This window comes from Bos indicus, chromosome 7 (genome assembly GCF_029378745.1).
Source record: "Bos indicus isolate NIAB-ARS_2022 breed Sahiwal x Tharparkar chromosome 7, NIAB-ARS_B.indTharparkar_mat_pri_1.0, whole genome shotgun sequence".
In the NCBI taxonomy this organism is placed as follows: domain Eukaryota; kingdom Metazoa; phylum Chordata; class Mammalia; order Artiodactyla; family Bovidae; genus Bos; species Bos indicus.
In genome coordinates, this window is record NC_091766.1 from 80,676,498 (window position 1) to 80,701,813 (window position 25,316).

General features: G+C 38.7%; 1 protein-coding gene across 3 annotated transcripts in view; it reads left to right on the plus strand.

Moving 5' to 3' along the window:
* MSH3 (mutS homolog 3) overlaps positions 1 to 25,316 on the plus strand; it is a 182,650-nt gene that overhangs the window by 131,071 nt on the left and 26,263 nt on the right. For all 3 annotated transcript variants that reach the window (XM_070793979.1, XM_070793980.1, XM_070793981.1), the window contains exon 20: positions 14,332 to 14,489. In XM_070793979.1, coding sequence (XP_070650080.1) covers positions 14,332 to 14,489 — 158 coding nt within the window. The remainder of the gene's footprint in view (positions 1 to 14,331; positions 14,490 to 25,316) is intronic.

A 25,316-nucleotide genomic window follows, 5' to 3' on the forward strand; every position in this document is an offset into this window, starting at 1 on the left:
CTCTGATATTCTTGCCTGGAGAATCCCCTGGACACAGGAGCCTGGTGGGCTATAGTCCATAGAGTCACAGAGAGTCAGACATTACTGATGCGACTGAGCAGGCATGCACATTCACTTATTGTTATTGCCATTTTGTTAATTGCTTTCTGATTGTTTTTGTAGTTTGTCTGTTCTTTTATTATTTTACATACCTTTGGTTTGATGATTCTTGTTTAGTGTTAATGCTTGTGTTCCTTTGTCTCTAATTTTTGTTTATTTATTGTAGAATTTTGATTTGTGGTTACCTTGGGGCTTATATGGAGAAGGAAATGGCAGCCCACTCCAGTATTCTTACCTGGAGAATCCTGTGGACAGAGGAGCCTGGTGGGCTGCTGTCCATGGGGTCGCACAGAGTTGGACGCAACTGAAGTGACTTAGTGTGCATGCATGGGGTTTATTTATGTTGCTAGGTTTCTTTAGGCCTTCCTGTTTGTACCACTGGCTTTCTAAGCAGCTCAGAGGACTTGTCTTCCTGGTGTTGTATGTACTCCAGGATTGGGACACCCGGTATGTGTCTTGATCTGATCACTCCCCAGGAAGGATCCCTTTTCTCTTCTGTGTCTTTTCCCAGGGGCCTATATCCTGACCTGATGAGTTTTCTTCTTTTCCTACCTGATTCTTTGTGATCTTTGTATTTCTTTTTATTTTTTATTGAAGTATAGTTGATTTTCAGAGAAGACAATGGCACCCCACTCCAGTACTCTTGCCTGGCAAATCCTATGGATGGAGGAGCCTGGTAGGCTGCAGTCCATGGGGTCGCTAAGAGTCGGACATGACTGAGCGACTTCACTTTGACTTTTCACTTTCATGCATTGGAGAAGGAAATGGCAACCCACTCCAGTGTTCTTGCCTGGAGAATCCCAGGGACGGCAGAGCCTGGTGGGCTGCAATCCATGGGGTTGCACAGAGTTGGACACGACTGAAGTGACTTAGCAGCAGTAGCAGCAGCAGCATAGTTGATTTTCAATGTTTCACATGTACAGCAAAGTGATATAGTTTTTTTTATATCTATCTCTGTATATAGATATATATGTATATCTGTGTGTTTGACTGTCTACAGTTATTAATCCCCGCTACCTCTTCCCCTTTGGTAACCATAAATTTGTTTTCTGTGCCTGTGGGTCTATTCTGTTTTATAATAAGTTCATTTGTATCATTTTTGAAGATTCTCTTTATGGATCTTTCTTACAGCTTTGGTTGTACGAAGTCTTTTCTGCCAGGCTCTAGTTTATTTTCAGTGAGAATCACTATAAATGTGGTTTTCAATCATCAGATATATTGTTAACGATTGGAAGGAAACATTAATGGCATTTCAGTGTTGTTTTCTGTTACTTCTGTCTTCTGTCTCCTTTCTTCCTGATTCTGAAACAGTGAGTTAAAGAAGGACATTTTGTATAACTGCTTTTTTAAAAAAATAATCAATGTTTTTTCTTACTCTTTAAAAAAATTTTTTTTTATTGGAGTATAGTTGATTTACAGTGTTGTATTAGTTTCTGCTCTTCAGCAAAGTTAGTCAGTCAAAGATACGTATGTATCCACAATTTTTTAGATTCTATTCCCATACAGGTCATTTCGGAGTATTGAATAGAGTTCCCTGTGCTATGCATTAGGTTCTTAATAGGTTATCTATTCTATATATAAGTGTGTATATGTCAGTCCTGATCTTCCAATTTATCCTGCTCTTCCCCCCACAAGTTTGTTTTCTACATCTGTGACTCAACTTCTGTAAATAGGTTCATTTGTACTATTTCTTTAGATTCCACATAAAAATGATATCATATGATATTGTCTTTGTCTGACTTATGTCACTCAGTATGACAATCTCTAAGTTCATTCACATTGCTACAAATGGCATTATTTTGTTCTTTTTTTTGGTGGAGTAATATTTCATTGTATATATATACTGCATCTTCTTTATCCATTCCTCCATTGATGGACTTTCACGTCTTGGCTATCGTAAATAGTTCTGCAGTGAACATTGGTGTGCCTGTATCTTTTGTAATTACGGTTTTCTCTAGATATTTGGCCATGATTGGGATTGCTGGATCATATGGTAGTTCTATTTTTAGTTTTTTAAGGAACCTCCATACTATTCTCCATAGTGACTGTATCAGTTCACATTCCCACCAACAGTGTAGGAGGATTCCCTTTTCTCCACAATCTCTCCAGCATTTGCTTTCTGTAGACTTTTTTATGGTGGCCATTCTGACTGGTGTGAGGTGGTACCTCATAGTTTCGATTCGTATTTCTCTAATAATCCACAGTTTTGACCATCTTTTCATGTGTCCGTTGGCTATCTGTATATCTTCTTTGGAGAAATGTCTATTTAGGTCTTCTGTCCATTTTTTGATTGTGTTGTTTGTTTTTGTTATTGAATTGTATGAACTGCTTGTATATTTTGGAAATTAACCCTTATCAGTCACTTTGTTTGCAAACATTTTCTCCCATTCTGTGGGTTTTCTTTTTGTTTCGTTGATGGTTTCCTTTGCTGTGCAAAAGCCTTTAAATTTCATTAGGCCCCATTTGTTTATTTTTGTTTTTATTTTCGTTACTCTAGGAGGTGGATCAGAAAAGGTCTTGCTGCAATTTATGTCAGGAAGTGTTCTGCCTATGTTCTCCTCTAAAAGTTTTATAGTATCCAGTCTTACATTTAGGTCTTTTTGAGTTCATTTTTGTGTTGTTGTATTAGAGAATGTTCTAATTTAGTTCTTTTACATGTAACTATCCGGTTTTTCCAGCACCACTTATTGAAGAGACTATCATCATTGTGTACTCTTGCCTCCTTTGTTATAGATTGATAACATAAAACTCTTCACAGTTTGAGTGTCAAGGATAATCGCTTTTTAAACTGTTCTGTGATACAGAATGTTCCTGTTTCTTTTCCTGCCTCACTCATCGTCATTGTTTGCACTACTCAGCCTTCAAGGCCCCCAAAATGCTACTGCCTCCTTAAAGCCTTCCCCATCTGGCCAGAAATAATTTCTTTCTATTCTAGCACTTTCTCTGTTCCTTAAAAAAAAAAAAAAAAATTCTCATCATATACCACTTTTTGGTGCATGGGTGTAGTGGGAAAGTGCCTAACCATGATGGGAGAGGTCAATTCAAATCCTGCTCTGCTGTCAGTGTGCTGTCATCTCCAGATAGGCCACCGTCCTCACTGGGTCTTGATTTCGTCATCCATAAAGTGCAGGGGTTGGGTGAGTAACCACTAGCTCTCAGTAGGATGTAAATTGGAAAGCATGTAGATGTCAGAAAGAGTTGGACTTTTATCTTGGTATCTTCGCATGCAGCTTGTACTCTCCAGCCTCATTGTCCCCCTTTCTGTTTGAAATGTACCTGGAGTTAAAAGTATAAGAATTTGGCTGAGAGCTTGCCTGGACAGAGCTTTCACTGAGGAGTCTCTTACTGTAACATGCTATTTAAAAAAAATTATTTATTATAGTTATTATTGGTTGTGCTGGGGCTTTGTTGCTGTGCACGGGCTTTCTGTAGTTGTGGCAAGTTGGGGCTTCTCTTTGCTGTAGTGCGTGTCCTTATTGTGATGCTTCTCTTGTTGCAGAGTGACCGGGCTCTCGGGCTTGGGCTTGGTAGTTGTGGCACACAGGCTGAGTTGCTCCACAGCATGTGAGATCTTCTGGACCAGGGATCGAACCCATTTTCCTTGCGTTGGCAGGTGGATTCTTTACCACTGGACCACCAGGGAAGTCCTCTTACTATAATGTGCCATTGATTGATGTTTTCAGGGAATAAAACACTTTGAAACTGTCAAACTTTTCATCAATCTGCAACTATTATATAAATAGTTCTACCATGATTCTTTTTAAAGGATGGATGTGAATATCTGTACCTGTCAAGGAAGAAGACAGTTTTTGCAGAAAATTAGCTGATATTCAAGTCTTGGAAATTAACATTAGACAACTTTTTTTTTTCCTTCTTTGCATCTCATGACTCCATGGATACTGATTGATCATTACTGTCCAAGGATGCTGGCCCAGAGCTAGGGGAGCACTCCTCCGTTTTAGCAGTGACTGTTATTTCTTGTCACTGAGTGGAAGTTCCCTTTGAGACATTTGTCAGGATGTTAGCTACTGTAGTCGCTCTGTGTTACTGGCCAAGATCCTTAGCTTCTCCAGGCCTTTCTTCCCATGTTACAGGTGAGGAAAGAAAGGCTTGGAGAAGCTAAGTACAAAGAATTGATTTCTGTGTATCAGTTGGCTCTGAAATAAAAAAATTAAAAGCTTTGCTATCCTGTATTGAAGGAGAGATGTATTCAAGGAACATGTACATGATGATGTGGTTCTAAATAACAGCAGTTTCTGTGTAGTTAAGTGTAGAAGAAAAATGTCATTCCTCTTGAAAATAATAGGAAGTACCAGATTCGCTTATCCATTTTTCACTAACTTACATGCAATTTGAATCCAAAAGAAAGTAACATTTCTATTTGTGTAAGTGCCATCAGTTCAGTTCACTCTCTCAGTCATGTCCGACTCTTTGCAACCCCATGCATACACATGCTTATTTTACTTATCAAACTCTTCCAGTAAGTTTCACATTTGACTTTTACATTAAGTCTAAGGCAAAATAACTTTAATTTCCTTTTGTTCATTTTTTCTGTTTCAGATACTCTAGAGTGTGTTGCAATTTTTTTCTTCATGTGGCTTAGTTTTAAGAAACAGTGATTTACAAAAATTGTTACAGTGTTTATAATTTTGAAGGACTTTCACATTATTTTTTTCTTATTTAGTTAAATTTCACAAAATTTGTGTAAGGCCAGGATTTTTATTACTCATTCTTACAGATGAGAAGATGAGATTGTAACTTGTTAATGAAAGTCTCTTCATACTGACAAACCTAGACAGCATATTAAAAAGCAGAGACATTACTTTACTGACAAAGGTCCATATAGTCAAAGCTGTGGTTTTTCCAGTAGTCATGTATGGATGTGAGAGTTGGACAATAAGGAAAGCTGAGCACTGAAGAATTGATGCTTTTGAACTGTGGTGTTGGAGAAGACTCTTGAGAGTCCCTTGGACTTCGAGGAGTCAAACCAGTCCATCTTAACGGAAATCAGTCCTGAATATTCACTGGAAGGACTGATGCTGATGCTGAAGCTCCAATACTTTGGCCACCTGATGCGAAGAACCTAACTCATTAGAAAAGACTCTGATGTTGGGAAAGATTGAAGGCGGGAGGGCAAGGGGACGACAGAGGATGAGATGGTTGGATGGCATCACCAACTCGATGGACATGAGTTTGAGCGAGCTCTGGGAGTTTGAGATGGATAGGGACGCCTGGCGTGCTGCAGTCCATGGGATCGCAAAGAGTCGGACATGACTGAGCAACTGAACTGAACTGAATGAAAGCCAGAAACCAATACTGTCTTCTAATTACAAACGTTATTTTCTATTTTATTTTGCTTTATCACTGCATATCTTATTTACTAAAGTATTTGGTTATTAAATTAAGATTTTTTAAGGTACTCTGTGAAATTATTGATTCTGTTTGGAAGGAAAAACAGAATTGAAGAATAAATATAATTACTTATTTTTTAAGATATTGAAAAGAGTAAGGTATCTACAAGATAAAAGGTGTTCATTTTCCTTTATCTCATAGCTTCCCTAAATTACTGATTTAAACAAAAATTCGACTCCCACATTTCCTTGGCCACCCTCTGGTGCTCATTGAGTTGGGTAGTTCTGCTTCAGGTAGCTCCATAAACCATGCCTTCATGGGGGGCCTTAGCGTGGCAGGAGTAACCCTTCTGTGGGCTATCTGCTTTGTGCTGTATTCTTTCATTTTCCATTTTGTGCTTTTCTGTAGTACTTGTTTTTTGTGTAATACACTAAGAAGTCCAAATAACAAAATGTTTGAAACTTAAGTGGATTTTTCGTAAGTTATAGTAGTGTCTTTGTAAAGAGTTACTTGATTATTCATGATTGCTGCTGCTGCTGCTAAGTTGCTTCAGTCGTGTCTGACTCTGTGTGACCCCATAGACGGCCTCCTACCAGGCTCCCCTGTCCTGGGATTCTCCAGGCAAGAACACTGGGGTGGGTTGCCATTTCCTTCTCCAATGCATGAAAGTAAAAAGTGAAAGTGAAGTCACTCAATCATGTCCGACTCTTAGCGACCCCATGGACTGCAGCCTACCAGGCTCCTCTGTCCATAGGATTTTCCAGGCAAGAGGACTGGAGTAGGGTGCCATTGGCTTCTCCGTAAGTGGGTGGAGCAGTTGCCAAAGCACTAAAAGGAAGCTGCTGCTGCTGCTGCTGCTGCTAAGTCGCTTCAGTCGTGTCCGACTCTGTGCGACCCCGTAGAGGGCAGCCCATCAGGCTCCCCCGTCCCTGGGATTCTCCAGGCAAGAACACTGGAGTGGGTTGCCATTTCCTTCTCCAATGCATGAAAGTGAAAAGTGAAAGCGAAGTCGCTCAGTCGTGTCTGACTCTTAGAGACCCCATGGACTGCAGCCCACCAGGCTCCTCCGTCCGTGGGATTTTCCAGGCAAGAGTACTGGAGTGGGGTGCCGTTGCCTTCTCTTTGTTCATGATTATCCATGAATAAATAATTAAATCTTAAGGTAATTCACTTAATTAACTTTTAACTACCTGATATTTCAAAGGAAAAGGTACAGAAACCTATATAATAGATTCTCATTTACCCTTCACTTAAATATCATGAAGACTGACATTTTGTAAAAATTTAGGTTTTTTATTGAAATGAGTAAAAAGTTTACACATATAGCTAAGGTCATATGTAATTAACTGCCATCTCTTTTCCTCCCTCTTCACCTCCTGTCCTCACTATTATCCTGGTGTTATTTATTATCCGTATGCTATGGTTTTTATTCTTTTATTTGATATAGATGTATCTTAATATGACATAATTATTTTTGGATATACTTAAACTGTACATACATATACCCCAGTGAAAGTTTCTTATTGTATTATGCATTGTAAATAATTGTTTTAATTATTATACAAAGTAGATCAATTCATTTTCCTAATGATAGACAATTAGACTTTTTCCATTTTTTTGTCTATTATGAATACAAACAGTATTACTCTGATCAGATCAGATCAGATCAGTCGCTCAGTCGTGTCCAAATCCTTGCGACCCCATGAATCGCAGCACGCCAGGCCTCCCTGTCCATCACCAACTCCCAGAGTTCACCCAAACTCATGTGCATCAAGTTGGTGATGCCATCCAGCCATCTCATCCTCTGTTGTCCCCTTCTCCTCTTACCCCCAATCCCTCCCAGCATCAGAGTCTTTTCCAATGAGTCAACACTTGGCATGAGGTGGCCAAAGTATTGGAGTTTCAGCTTTAGCATAAATCCTTCCAGAGAAATCCCAGGGCTGATCTCCTTCAGAATGGACTGGTTGGATCTCCTTGCAGTCCAGGGACTCTCAAGAGTCTTCTCCAACACCACAGTTCCAAAGCATCAATTCTTCGGTGCTCAGCCTTCTTCACAGTCCAACTCTCACATCCATACATGACCACTGGAAAAACCATAGCCTTGACTAGACAAACCTTTGTTGGCAAAGTAATGTCTCTGCTTTTCAATATGCTATCTAGGTTGGTCATAACTTTCCTTCCAAGGAGTAAGCATCTTTTAATTTCATGGCTGCAGTCACCATCTGCAGTGATTTTGGAGCCCCCCAAAATAAAGTCTGACACTGTTTCCACTGTTTCCCCATCTCTTTCCCATGAAGTGATGGGACTGGATGCCATGATCTTCATTTTCTGAATGTTGAGCTTTAAGTCAACTTTTTCACTCTCCTCTTTTACTTTCATCAAGAGGCTTTTTAGTTCCTCTTCACTTTCTGCCATAAGGGTGGTGTCATCTGCATATCTGATCTTGTTGATATTTCTCCTGGCAATCTTGATTCCAGCTTGTGTTTCTTCCAGTCCAGCGTTTCTCATGATGTACTCTGCATATAAGTAAAATAAACAGGGTGACAATATACAGCCTTGACATACTCCTTTTCCTATTTGGAACCAGTCTGTTGTTCCATGTCCAGTTCTAACTGTTGCTTCCTGACCTGCATACAAATTTCTCAAGAGGCAGATCAGGTGGTCTGGTATTCCCATCTCTTTCAGAATTTTCCACAGTTTATTGTGATCCACACAGTCAAAGGTTTTGGCATAGTCAATAAAGCAGAAATTGATGTTTTTCTGGAACTCTCTTGCTTTTTCCATGATCCAGCGGATGTTGGCAATTTGATCTCTGGTTCCTCTGCCTTTTCTAAAACCAGCTTGAACAGCAGGAAGTTCACGGTTCACATATTGCTGAAGCCTGGCTTGGAGAATTTTGAGCATTACTTTACTAGCATGTGAGATGAGTGCAATTGTGTGGTAGTTTGAGCATTCTTTGGCATTGCCTTTCTTTGGGATTGGAATGAAAACTGACCTTTTCCAGCTGTGTGGCCACTGCTGAGTTTTCTAAATTTGCTGGCATATCGAGTGCAGCACTTTGACAGCATCATCTTTCAGGATTTGGAGTAGCTCAACTGGAATTCTATCACCTCCACTAGCTTTGTTCGTAGTGATGCTTTCTAAGGCCCACTTGACTTCACATTCCAGGATGTCTGGCTCTAGGTCAGTGATCACACCATCGTGATTATCTGGGTCATGAAGATGTTTTTTGTACAGTTCTTCTGTGTATTCTTGCCGTCTCTTCTTAATATCTTCTGCTTCTGTTAGGTCCATACCATTTCTGTCCTTTATCGAGCCCATCTTTGCATGAAATGTTCCTTTGGTATCTCTGATTTTCTTGAAGAGATCTCTAGTCTTTCCCATTCTATTGTTTTCCTCTATTTCTTTGCATTGATCACTGAAGAAGGCTTTCTTATCTCTTCTTGCTATTCTTTGGAACTCTGCATTCAGATACTTATATCTTTCCTTTTCTCCTTTGCTTTTCGCTTCTCTTCTTTTCACAGCCTCCCCAGACAGCCATTTTGCTTTTTTGCATTTCTTTTCCGTGGGAATGGTCTTGATCCCTGTCTTCTGTACAATGTCACGAACCTCAGTCTATAGTTCATCAGGCACTCTATCAGATCTAGGCCCTTAAATCTATTTCTCACTTCCACTGTATAATCATAAGGGATTTGATTTAGGTCATACCTGAATGGTCTAGTGGTTTTCCCTACTTTCTTCAATTTCAGTCTGAATTTGGCAATAAGGAGTTCATGGTCTGAGCCACAGTCAGCTCCTGGTCTTGTTTTTGCTGACTGTATAGCGCTTCTCCATCTTTGGCTGCAAAGAATGTAATCAATCTGATTTCGGTGTTGACCATCTGGTGATGTCCATGTATAGAGCCTTCTCTTGGGTTGTTGGAAGAGGGTGTTTATTACTCTGAACAGCTTTATAAATGTCTTTTTGAGTGCTTGTGTATCTTCCTAGATTTCTAAAAGGGGAATCACTGTGTCATGTAGACCAGTATATGGGCTGTTTAGCTTCAGTAAACATTTCCAAATTGCTGTCCATGTTCTTTCCAACATGCTATTTAAGCAAACTTTTAAACTTTTTGATAGTATGATAAATGTAAAAAGTTATTCCTTAAAAATTATTCCTTCAGAAATATTCACAATTAATTTTTTTTTCCCCTTATGTGACTATGAGGAATAGCTTGTAGGTCCCTTGGAAAATGCTGCTGATTTCATTTTCCTTTCTCTGATAAATACTTTTTGGCCTTTGTGTATATAATATACTGATGTCCTTTGCCTATTTTTCCATTGTTTTGATGGTCCTAATAAGTAGGAGCACTACTTCTTTGTTATATGCCTTTTCATTTTGTGTTTGGTGACTGCTTTTAATAACAGAGGTTTTAAAAATTTAATCAAATATGTTAGTCTTCCCCTGTATGATTTATATTTTTATATTGCTTATTCTATCTTGTCAATAAGTTGTTCCCTACCTTCATGTCATTAAGTTGTTCTTCCATGTTTTCCTCTAAAAGATTGCTTGCGTTTCATATTTTTTTCTTTCATCCATCTGGATTGATTTAAAGGCTGTGAGATTCCAGTCTGACTCTTATTATGTGGGTACCCAGTTATCCCACCATTGTTTATTGAGCGTGGCGTCTTTTCTGCTTGTTTGTGATCCTAACTCTCACATGTCTCACAGGCCAGTATAGGTTTGTGTCCAGGCTTGCTGTTACTTCTCTGTTTACCTGTTCCTAAAGTAATGCTGCACTTTTAATTACTATAGCTTTACAAAGTCTCCTCTCCCAGCTCATTCTTCAAAGTTGAATTGACTTAACTCTATCAAATAAATTTCAGAATTAACTTCTACAGTTGTACTGCATGTAGGTTAATTTGTGAGAATGTATTCATTTCCTTTTGAAGATAACTTTAATTGAAACATACAGAATTAGGTACAAATCTTAAGTGTACAGCTTAATGAATTTTCACAAAGTGTACCCATGTAAGTATCCAAAACCAGGTCAAGAAACAGAAGAATAGTAAGGGAAGGAACACATTCTAAAATCCCCACTTGGGAGGGAGGGCCTCCCATTAACTCCTTCCCCTCTAAAGGGTAACCACTCTCCTAATTTCTTTTACCAACGAATAATAATTTGGTTATTTTTGTTCTCGTTTTTGAGCTGTATATAATAGAAACATACAATATGTATTCTTTGTATCTGGCTTCTTTGATTCAACATTGGTTTTATGTGATTCATCCTTTTTTTTGCATATTGCTTATTTATATTGTCATAGAGAATTTCATTGTATAAATATATAACTTTTCTGTTCTATTGATAAACATTTGAGTTACTTCCAATTTAGTACTATTATGAAAGTATTGCTGTGAACATTCTTTTACATGTTTTTTTTTTTAATGTACATCATGTACATTTCTGTTGGACATGTACCTAGGAGCAGAATTGTTCAGATATGTCTACTTTCAGCTTTAGTAGACTCTACCAAGCAGTTTTCCAAAATAGTTTTCAATTTACTCCCCTAATAACAGTATATAAAAATTCTAGTTGTCCTACATCTTTGCCAAAGCTTAATACTGACAGTTTTGGTTTTAACTGTAGCCATTAAGTAAAGTAATGTTGTCTCCCTGATTTGGTTTGTGTTTTCTTAATGATTTAAAGTATACTGTCATCTTACTGATCATTTGTGGGTTTTTGTGTTGTCATTTAAAATTTTTTTTCCTCTACCATTTTTCTTGAAGTTTGTCCTTCTTTTGGTTTGTGGGAGTTCATTATGTACACTGCATCCAAGTCTTTGGGAAATATATAGTACGTATATCATATATTCTGTGATTTTGTATTCTCTTAATGACATCTTTTGATCAATGTTGTTGTTGTTTAGTCGCTAAGTCACGTCCATCTCTTTGTGACCCCATGGACTGCAGCATGCCAGGCTCCCCTGTCCTCTACTGTCTCCCGGAGTTTGCTCAAGTTCATGTTCATTGAGTCAGTGATGCTGTCTAACCCATCTTATCCTCTGCCGTCCTCCCCTCCTTTTACCTTCAGGCTTTCCCAGCGTCAGTCTTTTCCAATGAGTTGGTTCTTTGCATCAGGTGGCCAGAGTGTTGGAGCTTCAGCTTTAGCATCAGTCCTTCCAGTGAATATTCAGGGCTGATTTCCTTTAGAATTGACTGGTTTGATCTCCTCGCAGTCCAAGGGACTCTCAAGTGTCTTCTCTAACATCACAGTTCAAAAGCATCAAGCCTTCAAAAGCTTTTATAAATTTATTTTAAAAGAAACCTTGTTTTCACTGTTTACCTTTTTCAGTTTCTTTCAATAATATTTTGTAGTTTTCTCTGTAGAAGTCTTGTTCATTGTATTACGTTTATTCCTAGATATTTGATTTCTTTTGATATTGTGGTAAATTAGATCATTTAAAAAATTTCCAGTTACTTGTTGGTAAAATGTAGAAATAATGTTGGCATTTGAATACTGAACTTGTACCTAAAGCGCTTGCTCATTTCATTTGTAGATTCTAATAATTTTCATAGATCACTTTAGATTTTCTGGTAACATAGTAATGACATATAGGAGTAATGACAGTTTCATTATTCTCTTTTTAATCCTTATACCTTTTATTTCCTTTTCCTGCATTTTTAAAAGTGAATGGATGTTTAATTTATTTTGTTAATGTTATTTTATTGTTATTTATAATGTTAATTTATTTTGTTAACTGCCTTTTGAATATTAAACCACCTTGTTTTCCTCAAAAATTCTAAATGGTTTATATATCTTTGGATTGTCTTACTAATATTTTATTGAGGAGTCTTGTGTATGTATTTGTGGATAAAGTTGACTTGTAAGTTTTCTTTCTTGTAATGCTCTTGGTCAGGTTTTGGTGTCAAGATCATGGTGGCTTTCAGAAATGATTTGGGAAGAGTTCTCTATTGTTCTATTCTCTAGAATAGTTTTTGTAAGATTGATACTATTTTTTTCTATTTTGTTTTTCAGTCGCTCAGTCGTGTCCAAGTCTTTCCGACCCCATGGACTGCAGCACGCCAGGCTTCCCTGTCCTTAGTGGGAAAGTTATCTCAGTTTGAGTTTTTCTTGTTGAAGGACTTTTAATTATAGATTTAAAATCTTTAATATATACTGGATTATTTTCTATTTATTATATTATTTTTTATCAATTTTTTAAAAGAACTCTGCTCATTTAATCTGAATTTTCAAAGCATTTCATATGCCAAATGTTTGTTTATAATAGGTTTATTATTTTTTAATGTCTGTAGAAAAATTAAAAAATGTTTGCTCACAAGTTGTATCATTCAGGGCTTCCTTGGTGGCTCAGACAGTAAAGAATCTGCCTGCAATATGGGGACTCTACCCTGGGTTGGCTAGAGCTCCTGGAGAAAGGGTTGGCAACCCACTAGAGTATTCTTGCCTGGAGAATTCCATGGACAGAGGAGCCTGGGGGGGCTATAGTCCATGGGTTGCAAAGAGTCAGACACAACTGAGAAACTAACACTTTCACTTTTACAACTTAGAGATGGAATAGGTTTACTTTTTATCCCCTCAATTATAAGGCTTTATAATGCTTTAATCTGATACCCCCATTATTTGCATGAGGCATCTCAACTCCTCTTGGCTCTTCTCTATTTTTTTCTTTCCTTATCATTGATAATTATTCTTTTCACCCCTGTCATACCTTTTGGTTCCTCATAACTTCTCATTTACGGTCCCCAGTGTTGTGTAGCTTCATTCTGCCTTTCTTATCAACCTCTCCTCTGGTTATCAATAGATTGATCCTTTCCATGGTTCTTGGGGCTTCTCCAGTGGCTCAGTGGTAAAGAATCTGCCTGCAGTGCAGAAGCCACAGGAGACACGGGTTCCCTCTGTGCATCAGGAAGATCCCCAGAGGAGGGCATGGCAACCCACTCCAGTATTCTTGCCTGGAAAATCCTATGAACAGAGGAGCCTTGTGGGCTATATATAGTCCATGGGGGCTCAAAGAGTCAGACATGACTGAAATGACTGAGCATGCACGCACGCACTCCATGGTTCTCAATTTCAACTCCCAAGAGATGATTTGATGAGCCTAGTTTCAGAAGACGTTTATGTCTTCTCTTAGGCTGTTGGTCAGTTATGGATCGGCTACTCTTGACCAGGCAGGTATAGCCAAGGGCGTTGTGTTCACATAATAAAGCACGTGGATGCCTAAGGCTGACTCCTCTGTAGAGGACTGCAGTTGGATGGTTTTTCTTAGGATATACTTGGCAAGTACTAGAATTGTTTAATACAGGTAATTTCTAGAAATTAAATCACAGCAAGCATTGCAGCTTTTCTGCCTTTTTCACTTATTCTGGTGAAATGCCAGTAAGTAATTAAATGTTGATAAAATTGATACCTAGAATTTGGTATTATCAATCTCTTTACTGTCTATATTAAAATCTGTAACTAAAAATATCATGTGCTACCAATTCAGATTAGGCCTTCTGCAGTTAGATAAATAATACCTGTGATTTGGACATATGGAAATTGATAGATTTTAAATGTAAGTAATATAAAAGACACTCATAAGCAGATTAATGATTATTTAAAGAGAAAACCATAGGGGTTATCTCATCTAGGTTGATTCTTGTTATTTCCTTTTTTATACTCCGAAACAATCTTGTGCACTGCTGAGAATTCACTGTTCTGTAATATCACAGTTCAAATTGAAAACAGAGAGCTTCTTTCCCTTTGTGATGCTTAATGGGTGACATTTAAATACCACAGCATAATCTTTGCCTAATACATTCCCATTTATGGAATAAATTATAGATATTATATAGAACCCCCTCTGGTACAATAAGTGAAATTGCTTTTTAATTTTCTAGGGGGACTCGGAGAGAGTAATGATAATTACCGGACCAAACATGGGTGGAAAAAGCTCGTATATAAAACAAGTTGCATTGATTACTGTCATGGCTCAGATTGGCTCCTATGTACCTGCAGAGGAAGCCACAATTGGAATCGTGGATGGCATTTTCACAAGGTAAAAACACGAATTCTATTTGGATATATTTCTGGCAATAAATCAAGACCACAATGTCACATGAATTTTCTTACGTACATATTTAATTGAACAGATTTGCTGTATAGGATTTTGCTATTTAGAATTTAGGAGTTTAAAGAAATCACTTCATCATGAAACTAATATCAGAAGAGACCTAGGAGATCATTTTGTCCAGTAGTTTCCAAGTTATTTTTAGTTACTGAGCTCTTTCTTTAAAGGAAATCATGTGTAGAAGATCAATCAGAAGTAGAGAGCTTGGAGACTTGGTTTCTAGGCTCTGTAGAGAAGTCTGCTATCCATGTTTTATTGGTGGTCTACCTTCCCTGTTTTATAGATGGGGAACTGAGAACAGACTGGAAAAGGCACTGGCCCAAAATAATTTAATTCATATTCGTTTTTGCTTTAAGGACATAACATGAGGCTAAGACTTACCCTCAACATATAAACCTAAATTGTATGCCATATTTGGAATATAGGTGAAATATCCTGGTCTCATGGGTTAAGATTCATAGTTTAATCTACTTATTCAGATTTATGAGTTCTTAAAGCATTATTTATACTTCCTACACTTAATTTTTAGAAAAAAGTAAATATACTCTATAGCACATAGTCAAAGTATGTCTGTAGAGTATCTGATTTATTTTCCTGCTTATTTAATATTTGACCCTTGAACACATTAGAATATATCACATGCTAATATTCATGTATTTGAATAGACATTAGAATACTTTAAAATTTGGTCTTATATCTAAGAATGAGCAAAAGCAAAGCAACTTAAATTCTGTTTTATGCCATATCACCAAACAGATGTTATTTTGATTTCCATATATTTGTAAATTAACTAGGCCTCCCTGATAGCTCAGTTGGTAAAGAATCCGCCTGCAATGCAGGAGACCTTGGTTCAATTCCTGGGTCGGGAAGATCCCCTGCAGAAGGGATAGGCTACCCACTCCAGTATTCTGGCCTAGAGGATTCCATGGACCGCATAGTCCTTGGGGTCACAAAGAGTTGGACACAACTGTCTTTCACTTTAAAGAAATTTTAAAAATCTTTCTTTAGTTTTTAAAATTATAATTAATTTTCTGTTTCCTATATAGATATTTTTATTTTGGTTACATTATTAGGGAGAGTGACAGAGAAGTTTTATTAGGAGAAAAAAGATGTAAAGAAAGGAAAATAAAAAGAAAGGAAAAAATATCTTGGTCCATGTAAGGTAACTTGTCTGGAAGAAAATCTAGTTAGCAGAATATCAGGAGTATTTTTATACACAAGTAATAGAAAAGAAAATAGGTTTTACTTTTCTCATTGAACAAAAAGGCCTGAAGTAGGTGGCCACTTCTGGTGCTTTAGTGGCTCTGCAGTTTTTTTGCCTTCTCCTGATAGTTGCAAGATACTTACTGTGAATCTAGACATCACGTTGATATTCGCATGAGGAAAAAGTGAAAAGGAATGCAAAGACTTCTCCTGTTTTCAGGAAGTCCATACCTTTTTGGAAGCTTCCCAGAAAGCTTTCACTTATATTTCACTAACCAGAACTGTGTCTCATGGCAATAATTATAAGGGAAACAAATTATGAATTGGTGATTTTGTCTGGTTTTATAATGGAGTTAGGTAAGGGACAGGGTGTTCAAGAATAGATTCAGAAGTAACCTGAAAATAGTTTCTATCACAAGGAATGAATTCAGTGATAACAACAACTAACCTTTATGATAATAACATATTTATAATATTAATATAATAACATTCTTATCAATGAATAGGCACTGTTCTGTGTACATAAAATATTTATATAAAGTACATTCAGTGAGAGCAAACATAAGCCTTCTGGAAAAGGACAACACATATTAATTTCAACAAACTTGGATATTTATCCATTCGTTTTCATTTGTTCATTCATCCAGCATATACTAACTTGACATCTAACATGACAAGCACTAGGAATACAAAGCAACCATAGTTTCTGTTCCCATGAAATTTCCTGATGGAGAAGATTAGCATAAACCAAAAAGTCATATAAAGAAATGTAAAATTACAGATATGACAAATCTACAAAGGTTGTGTACAAGAGGCTACGACTGCCTGTGGTACTGGGATCTGATCTGGTCAGGAAGGTCAGGGGAAGGCTCCCTTTAGCAAGTGATGTATGTGTGAAGGAGGAGTTAAATTGAAGAAAGAGCATTTCAGACCAAGGAAGCAGCATGTGCAAAGTTCTTTCACATTAAAAACAACAACAACACGTAGACGACAGAGTGAGTGGTTGCTCTCTAGGGGAGCATGCTTTTCAATGAAGGTATGAAGATGAAGAAAATAAGCAAGTTACACAGAGTGTAGGCCATGTTAGGAGTTTGTGTAAAAGCCATGGGAAACCACTGAAAGGATTGGCACGATCACCTCTACACTGGCTGCAGTGCAGAAGATATGTGGAGAAAGGACACAGTTGATCAGACCAGTGTTATCAGTAGGCCCTTGCAGTGGCCTTGGTGAGAGGTATCAGTAGTTTGAACTGGGATGTAGTGTTAAAGTGGAAAGGAGTCATAATTGAAAGGCAGTTAGAAGATAAATCAACAGGACTTGATGACAGATAGGTATGAGGCTGAGATAAATAAGTGGTGTTTTCAGAGATGAGAGTAATTTGTGCGTCTGGTTGGAGAATGGTGGCATTTACTGGAAGAGGATGATTTTTTTTTTTTTTTTTCATGGATCCTGACTTTAGTTTTGTTTTTAATTTTATTGGAGTATAGTTGATTTACAGTGTTGTTTGTTTCAGGTGTACAGCAAAGTGCTTCAGTTATAGATACACACATATCCATTCTTTTTCAGATTCTTTAGCCATACAGGTTATTATTGAATATTGAGTAGAGTTCCTTGTACTATATAGTAGGTCCTTGTTAGTTATTTATTTTATATATAGTAGTGTGTGTATGTTAATTCCAAGCTCCTAATTTGGGTGACATCTTGGTAGTTGTCTTCCTCTGCCTGGCTTACTTCACGTAGTATAATAATCTCTAGGTCCATCCATGGTGCTGCAGATGGCCTTATTTCATTCTTTTTGATGACTGAGTATTGACTTTATGTTTGTATGCAGTAGATAGAAACACTCTTAGACCTTAAGAAAGCTGTCATGTAGTCAGTTGAATATAAAATTTGAGTTCAGAGGGAGAGAGAAAAGGTAACAATATAGATTTGTTGTGAGACATCTTTGTGTAAGGTGGGGAGTGAAATCCTGGGTGTGGATGGGATCCTGTTGGCAGAGAGTATAGTGAAGAAGACAGTGTTCCAAGATTGAGCCTTAGAACTGCCAACATGTCATGGCTGAGTAAGAAGAATAAGCTTGAACAACCAACAGAGGAGGAGTAGCCAGAGAGGTAGGGGAAAACCAGGACATCACAGTATCGTGGGGGCATGGGGAAGAGTGCTTCAAGGAAGAAGTGGTCCACAGTAGTTGAATGAGATGAAGCCTCAGAAGTCCACCTTGGTTTTAGCAAAATGGATGTGACTAGTGACCTTTGCAAGAACCATTATGTCTGGGTGGTGGGAGGTTATAACTTTAACCCTCCAGTTATAGAAGGTTCAACAGTAAGTGAGAGGTTAGGAAATAGAGTTAGTAGACGACACTGGAGCAGATTGGCTGGGAAGAGGAGGTGAGAAATCCAGTAAGGGACTTGTTTTGTTTTTGAATGGTAGACTTGAACATGTTTAAGAGGGATGTCCAGTGGGGTATGTTTATGTCCATGAATTTATGATTCTAAAAAAAGATGCATTGGTCACCTTGGAGGGTATTAGAATGAATTCATGATATTTAAAATAAGAAGTCATTAGTCACTTTGGAGAATGAGAATTTAAAGATAAAGGGGAGAATCAAGCAGCTACCATGTCTTTCCAAAAAGATGATGAGAAAAATTTTCCCTTTATATCAGTATTCCAGCTAGCAAAGAGGGAATAGTGGAATTAGAATATAACCGTACCCCCCCCCACTTTTTTTTTTTCAATCCCTAATGTCATTATACATCTAGGCAATAATTAGAAATGGCAGCTAATGTCATGAAAAGAGAGACAACCAAACATTAGGTAAAAGTTTGTAACACAAGCTATGAAATCAGGGCAAACAAATCAAATCTGAATCTATTTGGATCTCTAGATCTGTCTGAAACATAGAGAGATACTGGTTTTTTATACTGCATGATTGAGCACAGCTTTAAAACACTAGTTAATTAGCAAACTTTTAACTGTGAATCAGTTAAAGAAGTAAAGAAATAAATAGATTATAAAGATTTAAACACATACATATAGAACATTCTCTTATGCTTTCCGTTTAAGTAGCTGTTGTTTCATGGACCTCAAGGTCATGCTTATATTGATAGAAGCAGTCTGCCATCGGCCCTGAGCATCTCTGCATGTACCTGCTAAGTATACCAAGAAAACCTGATTTCTCCCTACCTAAGCTTTTGTCAGGGGTGGACTTGCAGTAAGCAATATTGAGAGAAGAAGTGACATCTCCCCTCAATGAGAAAGCTGGCTTCTGTTTGTTGTACAAGTAGTCAGTCCTCAAGCTCAGTGTTTCTGCTGATTAACGACCCACTGCATGCACAGTAGCAGCATCCATGGTGAGCCCTTTGCCTTCTGCCTACGGGACGGAACAGCTGATGCAAACCAACATGGGTAATAAGTCCTTTGTCTCTGACTCAGGATTTTTGTGTCTTTTGACAGCACCCATGAAACGGGTGCTGGATTAACGTGACGTAAACAGAATAAAACCCAAGACTTTGGCCAGTACTGGATGGGTCACTAGGATTCTTTTATCTCTTGATAATATCAACCTAGACAGCGTATTAAAAAGCAGAGACATTACTTTGCCAACAAAGGTCCATCTAGTCAAAACTATGGTCTTTCTGGTAGACATGTATGGATATGAGAGTTGGACTATAAAGAAAGCTGAGCACTGAAGAATTGATGCTTTTGAACTGTGGTGTTGGAGAAGACTCTTGAGAGTCCCTTGGACTGTAAGGACATCCAACCAGTTCATTCTAAAAGAGATCAGTCCTGAATATTCATTGGAAGGACTGATGCTGAAGCTGAAGCTCCAATACTTTGGCCACCTGATGTGAAGAGCTGACTCATTGGAAAAGACCCTGATGCTGGGAAGGACTGAAGGCGGGAGGAGAAGGGGATGACAGGATGAGATGGCTAGATGGTATCACCGACTCACTGGACATGAGTTTGGGTAAACTCCGGGAGCTGGCGATGGACAGGGATGCCTGGCATGCTGCGGTCCATGGGTCACAAAGTCTGACACGACTGAGCGACTGAACTGAACTGGATTGAAAATGTAAGTAGATGGGTTAGTATCGGGAAAGGATGGAAGCTTTAGAGCCAGAAAATGTAGGTTTCCATACAAATTCACCAATTTCCTGACCATTCACTAGTTACTTCACCTAGGGCCTTGAAAGCAGTATGATGTCCTTTTATTTAAAGGAAAAAAAAAAAAAAAGATGTGTTATAATTGATTACAAATCCCACTTTTCCACTTAACAACCATGTGACCTTTACTAAATTACTTGACTTTTCAGTGTTTCAATTTTATCACCTATAAAAATGGAGATTATACTGTGTCGAGACTAGCTCGACAAGCAAGGTTTCCGAAAGAGCTATACAGCGAGAGAATGAGAAATGAGACCAAGAATTCAGAAAAAGGCGAGGATCAGGGAACCAACACCGCTCCAAGGTGAAGGCGCCGAAACTGAATCCAAGCCGGCTTTATTGTACTTTCAGCCATGAATGAAAGAATATGTGGGGTATTAAACTATAACTCATGTGGCCTTCAGGGCCAAAGAACAAAATGATCATTAACCATTGAGTAATTAGGAAACAGTAATCAATAACAAATCAGTAACTAAGACTAATATTCTTATCTATAGAGTTTCCACCAGATACGTAAAAGATGTGACTCTGAGACACCAGTTGAGAAACAGTCTCGGGTTGGTTTTCCGACCTCAGGATCATATCTTGTTTTCAAGATTATGAACTGTTCCCTCTGGACTTGTTCCAAGAGTCTCATGCCTTATAGCATCCAGTTTATCAATAATTCAGTTCAGTTCAGTCGCTCAGTCGTGTCCGACTCTTTGTGACCCCATGGACTGCAGCATGCCAGGCCTCCCTGTCCATCACCAACTCCTGGAGTCCACCCAAATCCATGTTCATTGAGTCGATGATGCCATCCAACCATCTCATCCTCTGTCATCCCCTTCTCCTCCTGCCCCCAATCCCTCCCAGCATCAGGGTCTTTTCCAATAAGTCAGCTCTTCGCATTAGGTGGCCAAAGTATTGGAGTTTAAGCCTCAACATCAGTCCTTCCAATGAACACCCAGGACTGATCTCTTTTAGGATGGACTGGTTAAATCTCCTTGCAGTCCAAGGGTATCTTAAGAGTCTTCTCCAACATCACAGTTCAAAAGCATCAATTCTTCTCCTCTCAGCTTTCTTTATAGTCCAACTCTCACATCCATACATGACCACTGGAAAAACCATAGCCTTGACTAGATGGACCTTTATTGACAAAGTAATGTCTCTGCTTCTTAATACGCTATCTAGGTTGGTCATAACTTTCCTTCCAAGGAGTAAGCATCTTTTAATTTCATGGCTGCAGTCACCATCTGCAGTGATTTTGGAGCCCAGAAAAATAAAGTCAGCCACTGTTTCCACTGTTTCCCCATCTATCTGCCATGAAGTGATAGGACCAGATGCCATGATCTTCGTTTTCTGAATGTTGAGCTTTAAGCCAACTTTTTCACTGTCCTCTTTCACCTTCATCAAGAGGCTCTTTAGTTTCTTTTGCGGCACTTCCCAGGGCCTGCTTTTCTTTTATTCTTCCTGTCTCCTACAATACTGCTTAAATCACAGATTATTGTGAGAAATAAAAATTAAGTGTATGAAGCACCTGGCGTGTAATAGGTGCTCAGTAAATTGAGTTTTGTTCCTGCCAGAGTCTGTGTCACTAGTATTTTGGGCTGTAGAGTCTGGCTTCGTCTGTATGTTAGTGTAGCGCTCCCTTTCTAACAGCTTCAGGTCTGACACCTATAGAACAAAGGTTTGATAGTATCAGCTTTACAGGCTTTGAGAATATTTTTTAAAGGATGTGAAACCACTATGAATTTTTGGTCTTAGTTGTTATCCTTGAAAGACATTAACCAAATATAACCCCCCTGGCACTTACTCTTTTGGAACTCTCAGGATGTAAGACAGATAAGAATCGTCGACCCTGAGGCTCCAGCCCCACAGAATGGAGCGGTGGTAGAGCCCTTCCTCTTGTTACTCAGGATGTAGCTGACACGGTGGGTGTTCACATGAGATGTGAGCTGCTTCTTTCACACTGATGGCATGAAGGCGTGCCTGGAGCTCAGGAACCAGGGGCCGCCTTAAGGAACCAGAGTAGTGACCAGTCACTGCATAAGACAACACCTGAGCTGTAAACCTTGCCAACACTAAATTTGTTTTTTCAGTATACAACAGCAAAGTTGCTTCAGTCGTGTCTGATTCTTTGTGATGCTATGGACTGTACCCACCCAGGCTCTCTGTTCATGGGATTCTGTAGGCAAGAATACTGGAGTGGACTGCCATGCCCTCCTCCTGGGGATCATCCCGACCCAGAGATCAAACCCATGGCTCTTGTGTTTCCTGCATTGGCAGGCAGGTTCTTTACCACTAGCACCGCCTGGGAAGCCCAGTATAGTAGTGTTCATTCTGAGTTAACTCCTTTAAACACAGTAGTTTATTCAGCTACTTGAAGATACATTTTATAGTTACCTGGTCTTGGTCAACCCATCCAGAGGTAGTATTACATAAAAGAATATTTTTGTTAAAATACATGAAAAAGAGCTGGTTACAGAGCCTGGCGTTCGGTATGATTCCACTTTTGTATGAGAAATTATATATGTAAATATATGCAGTGCAAACCATCTAGATAGAAGGCTCTATTCCAAAATCATTGTGAAGGATATGGCATTATGGTGACTTTTTTCCTTTGGTTTATGAATATATTTTAAATTCTGAAATAAACATGTAATTAAGTAAATACCTCCCCAACCCCCCAGTTAAGGGTAGTATCAGTCAAAATGAGATGTTTCCTAGGAGTCTACTGAAATGTGTATTTGGTTGTTGTCTGGGAATACTTTTTTCCTAGGGTAAATTTCTCTTCCTAACTCAGTTGCATGGAATTTGGGGTTCGAAGCTTTAAAGCTTCCCAACAACACATCAGATCTTGTTTCCAAAGTTTCAACCGAACCTCTAAGTAGCCCTAGTTCTTCCTACTAGGAATTGATGGCTTTCTGTGAGATCAGTATACCTGGTGTTTTTGCTTTTCATAACAGAAACATTGCCATTTGCATTTTTAACATCTCCCTTTGTGTACATTGGATTCTTTGTAATGGAGCTTTTAAAATAATGTTGGTACTGAACCCTAATCTCAGGGGTTCTAATTTGGGGTGGGGTCTGGAAGTTGAATTTTTCATGTATCCAGATGGTTTTGAAGGTGGCCAAGATTGAGACACATTTCCCCAAGCCCTTGCTGGAGAGTTCTGTTGATTAATTATAAAGTAATAGAAACTTCTTACGAAAACTGTTTGCGATGTAATGGGGTATAAAGTGAAATGTTTACCTTCTTCTCAGGCCAGCATCTATTTATGGTTCTTTATACAACTTTCTCAGAGAAGGCAATGGCACCTCACTCCAGTACTCTTGCCTCGAAAATCCCATGGATGGAGGAGCCTGGTAGGCTGCAGTCCATGGGGTCTCTAAGAGTCAGACACAACTGAGCGACTTCACTTTCACTTTTCACTTTCATGCATTGGAGAAGGAAATGGCAACCCACTCCAGTGTTCTTGCCTGGAGAATCCCAGGAATGGGAGAGCCTGGTGGGCTGCCGTCCATGGGGTTGCACAGAGTCGGACACAACTGAAGTGACAGCAGCATACAACTTTCTGCAAATTTACAAGTATACATAAATCTTCTCTTTTTAAAATGTTAGTGTTAGTCATTCAGTTGTGTCCGATTATTTGCAACCCCATGGACTATAACCTGCCAGGCCCCTCTGTCCATGGAATTCTCCAGGCAAGAATACTGGAGTGGGTAGCCATCGCCTTTTCCAGGGGATCTTCCCAACCCAGGAATCGAACCCAGGTCTCCCGCATTGTAGGTGGATTCTTTACCATCTGAGCTACCAGGAAAACCCAATTATATTAATACTAAGTATTATTGTTTATGTAGCTTGCTTTTATTTCCTAATTTGTGGGGCTCAGAGGTTAAAGCATCCACCTCCAATGTGGGAGACTCGGGTTCGATCCCTGGGTCGGGAAGATCCCCTGGAGAAGGGCATAGCAACCCACTCCAGTATTCTTGCCTGGAGAATCCCATGGACAGAGGAGCCTGGCGGGCTATAGTCCACGGGGTCGCAAAGAGTCGGACACAACTGAGCGACTTCACTTCACTTCACTTTGAGTTGCCTATCAGTTCATATGGATTAGAATCACACTGTTATTGGCTGCTGTATATTTGCCGTGCAGAGGTTCCCTGAACTCTTCAGCCTCTGAAAGCTCCATCTGGGATGCACTGCACTGCTCTAGTAGAAAGGACCCTGTTCCCTATCCATTCTTTGTCCTCACCTTCTGTTCTTGTTACCGTTGGAAAGGAGTCTGTGTGGACCACATTCAGTTGTATCCCTAGGATTTTATTTTATTTTATTTTTTGGGTTTTTTTTTTTTTTAATTTTATTTTATTTTTAAACTTTACATAATTGTATTAGTTTTGCCAAATATCAAAATGAATCCATCACAGGTATACATGTGCTCCCCATCCTGAACCCTCCTCCCTCCTCCCTCCCCATACCATCCCTCTGGGTCGTCCCAGTGCACTAGCCCCTAGGATTTTAAACTTTTACTAGGGTATGGTTTAACATTATGCCCTCACATTTTTCATTTGTTTATCATGAAATTATTCAGACATACTGCAATCGCCTATGTAATTTGCACCCTCCTAAAGAAACAGAGCATCACCAATACAGCTGAGCCCATAGTCCTCCCAGGTTCCTTCCTCTCCAGTCCCTCCAGAGTAACCGTCCTTTTTGACTCTGGTTTTTACTCCACGAATTTCTCTGTATTTTTACAATATAGGTATGTTTTGAAACAATACACAGAATTATTTGGCATGTTTTTAAACGTCTATAAGTGGCTTTCCCCCGCTCAGTGTTTTATTTATGAACTTTATTGTTGTGGATTCATATAATTCTAGTTCACTCATTTTTCTCTAATTGTGGTAGTCCATTGTATGCATGTACCATAGTTTATCCATTTTTCTTTATTAATATCTAATATCCAAATTGGTTGCAAATCTCAAAAGTGCTGATACTTGTCTTACACACATGTAGTACACAAGTGAGTTTGCTGATTCTAGACTTCATCTGGGAGTGGGATGGTAGAGTATAAGGAAAGTGCACCTGTCTTGGTCTTCAAGGAGGCTGGACCAGTTTAGAATCCCATCAGCAGTGCGTAAAATTTTTCCTGATGCTTTAAAATGAATTAGAATAAGAATACCCATTTGATGATGTTTCTCTATATTCTCTAAAATTGCTCTTAAAGACATTTTCATTCCTGTTACTTAATGTGTTTTACATAAAGTACCATCTGATAAATCACTTTTTATTAATGCTAAGGAAATTTTTTTCCTTCATGTGCATACACTGCCTGTTTACAAAGAGATTTGAAGCAATTTATTAACCTTCCCTAACAAACCACCAGGCCTCTTGTTTTCAGCGAATGG